The sequence below is a fragment of the Gadus chalcogrammus genome, chromosome 2, assembly GCF_026213295.1.
Source record: "Gadus chalcogrammus isolate NIFS_2021 chromosome 2, NIFS_Gcha_1.0, whole genome shotgun sequence".
NCBI lineage: Eukaryota > Metazoa > Chordata > Actinopteri > Gadiformes > Gadidae > Gadus > Gadus chalcogrammus.
The window spans coordinates 8,880,409-8,890,408 of NC_079413.1; the positions used below are offsets into that span (position 1 = coordinate 8,880,409).

The following is a 10,000-nucleotide window of genomic DNA, read 5'->3' on the forward strand; positions in this document are numbered from 1 at the left end:
GGCCCCCTCTCTGCCTCTGGCCCCGTGGGGCCCCGTGCTACAGCGGAAAACAGACACACCGGTTGTGACGAATGCCAGTTTAGCTATATTGAGAAAAGACACCACTGAGTAACGTTGTGTATAACACACAGCTTATACTAATGGTTAGAATGATTAATTGTTTGTTATTTAGTCACATTGGCAGGTACATTAATTTAATTTATAACTTGCATGAATTGAGCCAATTTAAATTGAGGTGATCCTTTTTTAACCCCAACATTAAAACCAATTTAATTCCTTTACTTTACTCCTCCACTCCGTAACCTCTATTATGTTATTATTGAAAAGAATAATTACACCAAAAAAATAGGCAATGTGAACTCGCTGACATTTGAATTTTAAATGCCTCAGTGTGAGCCCTGTATACATGTCATTATATATTTTTTATATCTAGATGTTGTATAATATAACATACAATTGATATTATTATCATATATTCAAATACATGATTGAAGCGCATCTGTCCCAACCAGTATCCAGTAACCAAGTCATTCTTGGTAGCGAAGGCTCTCGCCACCTCACCCTTCCACATCCTCCCCCCCCCTGTTGCCGGTGTTCCTGGCATGTCTTATGTTCTTTTATCCACCGCACACGCCTTCAGCGGGATCTTCCGTGATCGATACAATTCTATTTCACTTTCCCTCTATATATACACAGCAAGGGCTGTTGCCTCTAGTCTGCAGTTGCCTGGGATTTGTAGCACGATAGCTGGGTGACAATACAGGTAATCAAGTGTTTTGTCGTTTCTTGTATGGCCAAAGTGCAAGTTGTCCTCTGCTGCCAGAGGCATGCTAGGAGTGTCTGACGTCGACGCTTAAATTCTTACACATGTACAGTTTGGTTTCTGCATGTGTGTGTGCATTAAGATGTTTTTTTGTTGTTAAGACAATCTCTAAGTCAAGGGTAACGTTGGGGTGGTCATGGCGACCCGGAGATGACACTGATGATTGATCCTGGTAAAGGGAGGGAGGGGTGTACTATGGACCACCACGGCCCTCTGACACTCAGCCAGGCAGAAAATTAGAAATCTTTTCATCCCCCCGGTCCATTTGAAATCCCATATCTCACATCTTCCTTTCACACAGCCACTCCTCTCTCAGCCAATAAATCTACAATTAAATGATGTTGTGGGTGCCTGTGAATGTAGGTGTGCCTTTGTGACTGTGTGTGTGTGTGTGTGTGTGGTGTGTGTGTGTGTGTGCTGTGGTGTGTGTGTGTGTGTGTGTGTGTGTGTTGTGTGTGTGTGTGGGGGGGGGGGGGGTGGGTGGGGGTGGTGGAGGAGGGCCATGTGTGCATTGTGAAGGATTATCTTTGTGGTAGGGTGATGGGTGCTCAGCCGGGGTCACCAGTGAGTCTGGTTATGCACCCACAACACACACACACACAACACACACACACACACACACACACACACACACACACACACACACACACGCACACGCACACGCACGCACGCGCACACACACACACACACGCGCACACACACACACACGCGCACACACACAAACTGTACCTTATTTTATTATTATTCCTGGGAATTGGCTCACCTCAGCAGACACACACACATAGACACACCTACACCCCCTGACAGGTGCACGAAACGCGTTTATTTCGAGACAGATAGAGTTTATAGGCTTTCTTTTTACAGTGATATAGATTGATCAGAGTTAAGCTCCGCCCGCTCCAGCCCCTGCTCACTGAGCCACTCTGCACCTGCTCTGTCTGACCTCTGCCCCATCACTCCCCATCAGAACCCCCACCCTGACCACCTCTACCACATAGCACCGCCGACGCCGGCTCCACTTTCCGCACCGACTCCAGGACGACATCCAGCCCCCCCACAAGCATTAACACCACCTCTCCCTCCACCTCCTGGAACATCGTCAACACCTTCGCTACCACCGCTACGTCTATCGCGGATCCTCAAATGTTATCTTCGGATTTTGAGTGCCTGTCGATTCCCCAAACGAGTTTTCCTTGGTGACCATGTGAACCCAATAGTTACCATGTTTAAACCCGCACCTGGACGACGACCGTAACCTTGATAGTCTGTGCATTGTCAACGTACCGAAGCTTAAATGAATGTCCATGTCATCTCTCTCTCACCCAGGTACCACCGCCCAGGCCAGCCCTCTCCTGGCCTCCCTGCCCGTCCCGGGGCGGGCCCTGCAGCCACAGCTGGACCTTAAGCACTTCCTGCCGTTCAGACTCAACGGCTCGTCGCCCCTCAGCCTCTTCCCCAACTTCAACACAGTGAGTCCGTCCGAACGCCTAGCACTGAGGTGTGGCCCCAATCTCAAAACCAACGAGGAATGTGAACGCATATTAAGATATACATCATAAATCGAAATCATCTTGTTTTTAAAATGTTTGATATTTAAATTTCCGTTAAATTGAAATAGTATGTTCTGAAACCTGATCTACTAAAAAAAACTCATCATTAATTTTATTATTAAACTGTAGCTGTCCTGTGAGGTGTATTTTGTAGAAATGGATGTTGAGTTTGTCTTTCGTTTTATTCATCCTGAATCACTTCTATGCCATATTCTCCCCATATGTATGATCGTTATATCTGGTTACTGAGGTCAGGCTCCCAGCACAGCCAGTCTCCTGCTCTCTGATCTTCCAAGCCGCCATTTGAATATCATACTTTCTTCTCTTTTTGTTGAATAAACTGCATGGTTTCAGCAAAAAAGCTACCTGGCTCCTTTGCTTAGCGTCTGGAATGAAAAGATTTCCTTTGATCCTTTACTTACTCACACAGCAGAACTCCTCCATTGTTGGAGTGTGTGTATGCCTTGTGCGTTTGTGTGTGTGTGTGTGGGAGAGAATGAGAGGGCGAGCCTGTATGATTCTTTGATCAATCTTACACAGTGTGTGTGTATGTCTGTGCATTCTTCAATGCGTGTGTACGTGTGAGTGTGCATGCTTCAATGTGTGTGTACATATGTGTGTGTTAGTTTGTGCATGTGTCATGTGTGTGTGTGTGTGTTTGTGTTTGTGTACACCATCGTGTGTGTTTGTGAGCGCCATAGTGTCATGGTGTGTTTGGCTTCACACTCGCTCTCTGTAAAGCTATCTCGAGTCCTTTTTTCTGTAAATGAAACATAAGCCATCACACTCCAGCCAGAAAACACATAACACCTTTGAAACAGAGAGTAAGGGAGAGAGCGAGACAGCGAGACAGAGAGAGAGAAGGAGCGCAAGAGAGAGCAAAAGAGAGCGGAATAGAGAAATAGAGAGAACGAGAGAGAGATCTCAGTACCTAAACCTAAACTATGTTTATATATATAATATATATATATATATATATATATATAACAAGACACAATAAAAACAGACAAGTCAATGAATGAAGGTAATGTCTGTTTGTGTTTGTGTAGGCTGGTGGATTTGTTTACATGCATCTGTGTGTGCGTGTGCAAGAGAGAGAGGAGGGGAGAGAGAGAGTGAGGAAAAGGAAAGCGGTAGTTGATTCCACAGTATCGCCTGTCATGGGTTTCCTAGCGACCATGCAACAGCACATTCAGAGGGCATTATTCTAACCAGTCCTTAGCTCTATGTTCGTGGTCAGTCCGTCCGTCCGTCCGTCCGAAGGGACAGATATTGAGATCGTCCCAATAAATGGGGTCCTTTGCTTTCAAACATATTCAAAGATTTGCCTTCCAAGTCGACAGGGACTTCTGTGTGTAGTACGTTGGTACAGCAGTGGTATTCTCACCGGCAGAATTGACTCAGTCGCTACACTGATGTTTCTTCTCTGGGACTAGCAGCTGGTGTTGTTGCTTTGTTCGCACAGAAACAGCGTATAACCATTATTTGATCATGTCAAAAAGTCTTCTTTCAAGGCAGTGGTGTAGAGCTAAAAAGAGAGCAACCTCATCTTCTTCGCCTGGCATGGTGGCACATGTGAAATGGCCATAGAATCAAGCAATAATCTATATTTTATGAAAATGATCACAAATGGTCAAAAATGGTCTCACGATTAGTATTGCCTTTGAATTAATTATTATAGGGCAAGGCCTTAAATAACATAATTAGTTCTGTTGTATTTAAAGCAAAATAGATAATATTTAAATTCCCCCTTTGACCACGGCCACTAGGGGGTTCAGTGAGCCCCCCAGAAAAACCGCAAACTGTGCCTATGTCCATAACTGGTGGTGGTGCATTACTGTCTGTTAGGCCGCTGCTTGCTATCGTGGAAGCATGGAAATGAAAGAACGATCAATATCGCCACAGATTGTGTGGGAGTTTGTTAGCCTCCTGCACAAACCCATGGTCTATGCATTAATCGCACACTCCATCGTTCGATAGTCGGCCCCAGGTACTCCTTTTTCAATGGGGCTGCCGTTGCCCTTGACGTGTGCATGTTGAGGAGATGAATGCACCTGTCTCCCACAGCTAAATGGCTTCCAGTCTCCCTGTTGTCCTTTTATACATACATAGCTCAATGCTCTCTCACTCTCACTCTGCCATCGCTCACTCTCTCTAGGTCTATGCTTGGATTTCTCTCTCTCTCTCTCTCTCTCTCTCTCTCTCTCTCTCTCTCTCTCTCTCTCGCTCCCTTCTCCCAGTCTATATTTCACCCTCTCTGTCTCCATCACTCCCCCTCGGTCCCTCTCCCACTCTCTGGCCATCTCTCACTCAGGCTCTCTTTAATTTTCTCTCCATCTTCTCCTCTTTTGATCTGTCTCCATCTCTCCATTCTGTCTTTTTTGTAATCAAGCTCTCATTACACTTTGTACATTTACATTGCCTGATGACAAAAAGAAAAAAAAGATATAAAAATAAGATTTAACACATTTTATATATATCTTTGTATAAAACATTTTTCTTTAATAATTTCAACACAAAAAAAAGCTAGTGGTCGGGATGGAGTAACTTACTCAATCTCTCTTTTTTATATTTCATTGCCAATTATCTCCCTCTTAACTCTCTCTCTCTTTCCCTCACCCCGCCCTCTCCCTCTCTCTCTCTCTCTCTCTCTCTCTCTCTCTCTCTCTCTCTCTCTCTCTCTCTCTCTCTCTCTCTCTCTCTCTCTCTCTCTCTCTCTCTCTCTCTCTCTCCCCTGTAACCCCATCCCAGGCCTGGCTGCCTGGCTCTGGACAGGCTGTGTGCACAGCAGGACGGCTGCTTCAGGTATATAAGCGGTGAAGAGGGCCAGACAATGGCCGCCTTTATAGCGGCCCTGTTGAGGATGGCTGCGGTCTGACAATGGGCACATTCTTCAGCTCCCTGAAAAAAAATGAAACACACAGTTGTGTGCGGCACAGCCTCCTATGGTGGACTGAGTATTGGAGGAGGGAGAGTGAGAGAGAGAGGGAGAGAGAGGGGGAGAGAGAGAGAGAGAGGAGGGAGAGAGAGAGAGAGTGAGAGCCAGGCTTGTGTGAAAAGGAAAAGGTCAGCGTCTGCTTCCAGGTCAGCGTTGAGTCTAGCGGTGTAGAATCCAAAGGCCCTAGAGCCCAGGTCTCACCTCCAGGGCGGCGCCTTTGGGTGTCAGGTGTGTTTACGTTCCCCGTCGTCCCAGCTGGCCTAGCACCATCCCAAACAAACCCGGACCTCCGGCGTGCCGCTCGACGCGACTGGATGTGTGTGTGTGTGTGTGTGCTGTGGAGAGGGGTGGGGTGTGTTGAGTGGGTGGCGGGTGGCATCACTTGAGGTTTCGGAGAGGAAGGATCCGGCTCCATTATTGTCTCAGGAACACTGAAGCGCCTGGCAAACCTCCGGACTGCCAAGCCCTCCATGTTGGGACGGCCCGGGCGCCGGCACCTGCTCTGGATCGGGTTACGCTCCGAGTGTGGCCGCCCGACCCCCTGAGCGATCGCCCAGGAGAACAGCCCTTTGGAGAAGGGCCGAGGTGGGAGGGTTGGGAGGCTGTGGGAGGGGGGGGGGGGGGGGGGGGGGGGGGAGACGCTGCATAGGCCCTTTGCCAGCTCCCCAACGGGACGTCCTCCAAAACGATGTCCGTATGTGATACTGCCGGAGCGGCGCCTTGCCCTGATCCGAGCTGTCGTTAAGGAATGCGATGAGGGAGGTGCGATGGCCGAGACGCCTTGGTCACATTACACGTTGTTCCCGTTCTCCTTCCTCTGTTTGTAACCACACTACCAGAGAACCCGGTCTCTTTGGTTTTCTATAGCTGGGAACACACTAAACGATTTTTCAAATTCACAAAACGTGGGAAACCACACACCTAACGATAGATTCATTTAACTGCTTTGGTCACATCACACACCGATTCCGATTCCATTCCACAACAACCCAGTCCCGGTATTAAAAAAATCGAAATCTCGCTAATCTCTCGTGGTCAAAATTAGGACTTCAGTGTCAACAAACATGAAGGAAAAACGACATTCAGAAGGAAGCTATACTTCCTAAAAGCTATGCTAGCTACTGCAATTGTTTATTTTTTTCAATTAAACTGTACAAGCTGTTCCTCCAATTTGGAAGACCACCACACTTTTGCTTTTGCCGCTGTGGCTTCTGTTATGATGTCTCTGAATCGTTTGTTATACGTTAAGTCAGCGTAGCTCCCAATTTGCTATCATCTTTCCCATGTGACAATCAACTTTCCTGCATACACAGCTGTCATCGGGCTCCCTCCACACGACAGGATATCAGATCATTAATATGAACACGTTGAATATTTGTGGTTTCGGTAAGGTAAGGCCCTCTTAACATACCCCAGACCACAGGATGATCAGGCCAAATAACTTTGTAGAACCATCAAGAGTCGGAAGGGGTAATCGGGCACAAAATCAGTCTAATTATCCTTTAGTGAGTACCCAGCATAAGACAGACACCTTGCTAAACGTTGAAGCAACATTCGTACCGTAATGTCTGCCCTCAGTCGACCGCCATAACCAGCTCCCTCTCTGCGCGGTATAATGAATAATTAGCATACAATCCCGCTTACTGTAATCACAATGGGACTGCAGTAATAGCAATTGCGGTCATAAGTCTGTAGGAGGGCTGTTTAACAGTGGCGCTACAGGAGACTGTGTGTACATACTGGAGTTATGGATGCACTTGGCTCTTCCAACAGGAGCTGGTATGGTGCTCATAGGGGAAGAAGACAGCGGTTTGTTTTATTCACCGCTTCTTCACTCCCCGGTGGTTTCCATGGGTTTCCATTCTGGAATCAAATCAGAGAAACCGAACCGAGTTCACTTCTACCATTAAATTAGTTTGCCACGATTGCCACTCAAAAGGGAACTTAAAGGGACACACACACGCACAGGCATGGACTGTTTGTGCATGTTTGGAATGTGTGTTTCCCCAAATAGTTGTTGGTGCAGATGTGTGAATGGCAAAAGTGACAACGTGTGTATGTTTGTGTGTGTGTGTGACTGTGTGTTTGTGTGTGTGTATTGTGTTTCAGATGGACCCTGTGCAGAAGGCTGTGATCAACCATACATTTGGTGTCCCCCAGCCTCTCAAGAAAAAGCAAATTATCTCCTGCAACATCTGCCACTTGCGTTTCAACTCCACGGTAAGAAAACGGCCGGAGTGTGTTACCCTTATTCCCATTTCTCAATGTGTTTATTTGTGTGTGTGCACACGTGAATCATGCATGATAGGATTCCTAGAGGGAAACGTTATAATGTTATGTACAACAGATACAGGAACTTGCAGGGGGAGAAAGTAAAGTCTATTCTTAAGACCCTTGTGATTTTTATGTATCTTTTTCCATTATTATTCAGAATTGCTCCCATCTGCAATTACCACTGCTGTTATCTTTCCCACTGACTCAGTGTGTGAGTGTGTGTCTCTGTGTGTGTATAGATGTGGGTGTTTTGTGAGAGTGAGAGTTTTAAGAGTTTTTAGACGCGTATGTGTGTGCTGGTGTGTACGTCTGTGTGTGTGTGTGATTTTGTGCGTGTCCGTAGGTATGTTTTTGCTTGTGTGTTTGTTTGTGTACTTCTTGTAGGTGTGCGTATGTGTGTGTTTGTGTGTGTGTGTGTGTGTGTGTGTGTGTGTGTGTGTGTGTGTGTGTGTGTGTGTGTGTGTGTGTGTGTGTGTGTGCATTTCTGTGTAAGAGCCCCAAGGTATTTCCTTCCTACCAAATTTACCCCCAGAAAATGTTAATTTTGCTTTTATTTTGTGCGCTTGTGTGCGTGCGTTTCTGTGGGAGTGTGTGTGTGTGTGTTGCTTTGAGGGATTAGACAGCGGGGAGTAGGCCGTTTATCAGTAAAGAGCAGAAACAATCAGCTTCCCCAGCAGGAAGCTGCAGTCTCAGCTCCATGCTGTGGTCCCACATCACTTCCACCTCTAGTACATTCACACATACATAGACCCGCAAACTATACACTTACATAAACTCACACACTTTACACGTACATACACTTGCACACTTTACACTTACACACACTCACATACTTTACACTTAAATAGACTCACACACTATCCACTTAAATAGACTCACACACTATATACTTACGTAGAGGCACACACTATACACTTAAATAGACTCACACACTATACACTTACATGCACTCACCAACTTAAAACTTACATACACTCACACACATATCCATAAATATGCATGTACACTCACACACAAACACAACACACATGCACACACATATACACTTACACACAAGGACACTCACACTAATCATAATGTATACATATACATGTTCACGCACACACACATACATACACATACCCGCACACACAAAACACAAAAAAAGACAGACACATGTACGCGCACACGTAACCATAGACAAACACACACTCTCCCGAACTCACTGCATACTCGAATGCAGTACTGCAGATACACAAATATAGAAATATAAACAGACACGCAAACTTGTTCAAAAAGAACCACAAACAGGTCAACACATGCACACTCACCTTGGGCATGTACAAAATATATCACCATTTTATGCACATACACACACAGCGCAACAAATACACAAGCAATGATAAAATGAGAAGACATGCTTGCCCTTGCATGACCTCACACACATACACACACACACACACAAACACAATCACACTCGTCTTCAAAGAGAGGCAGGGAGACATAGAAATCACAGTAGAGTGTGAGCTGAGGAAGTGGAAGAGATGACACACACAGTCATCGTTTCCACTTGCCAGGACACGGCCCGCTCCCGTTCCACTTTGAACGTTAAATAAAATAGTCTCATTGACGGTGGGGAAGAGTCCTCGTGATAAACAGTGAGCCCTGTGCACTTTGGTGACAGGTAGCTGTAGGGCACTTTTGGTCTGAGGCTGCCGTATTCATCTTGACTATTACTATAAAAAAAATAATTATACATATATATATATACATATATATATATACATAATACACTGTGTATATATATATATATATATATATATATAGATATAGATATAGATAAAGAGTAAGCAATATAAGTAATATACATATATTGCTTATTCACTATATATATATTTATATATATATATATATATATATATATATATATATATATATATATATTAATCAGAGAAGAACAGAACATATGTGTAATATTTACAATAAATATAACGTCAATGTTAAGAGAAGCTGTCATTTCGACACGGTTTTCCATACGGCACACTTTTATTATGCAGCTACCCCATCAAAGAGCTGTTTCATAATCAGGAATTATGCTGCTGGCTCCTGTGATGACTTTGGGAGAAGTGCATCAAGCGCTAACTGTAAGACGCTGTTCCCATTAGCAATGTTAGCGTAGCCTGACTAACGACGCCGCGATGCCGATGAGACCCATCCCTCTGACGGGTCCTCTGCTAAGTTGCGTGTGGGTTGAAACATACGCCGTAAATGGTGATGAATACGCGAGCTGTGCAGCGTTGATTGCCGCGATGCGAAGTCCACATTTTTATGTATATACGCTATGATATTTGGGATTCACGTTCATTCCCGGTAATCACTGGAGCATAATTAACTACAACCCCTACTTAATTACAGCGTTATCGAGTGAGCGATGAG

At 45.2% G+C, this 10,000-nt stretch overlaps 1 protein-coding gene across 1 annotated transcript in view; it reads left to right on the forward strand.

Annotated features, from left to right (window-relative positions):
- The window catches only part of znf385c (zinc finger protein 385C), a 65,957-nt gene that overhangs the window by 38,298 nt on the left and 17,659 nt on the right, over positions 1–10,000 (forward strand). The window contains exons 2-3 of the mRNA XM_056607566.1: positions 2,150–2,292; positions 7,421–7,531. Of these exons, the coding sequence (XP_056463541.1) occupies positions 2,150–2,292; positions 7,421–7,531 (254 nt within the window). The remainder of the gene's footprint in view (positions 1–2,149; positions 2,293–7,420; positions 7,532–10,000) is intronic.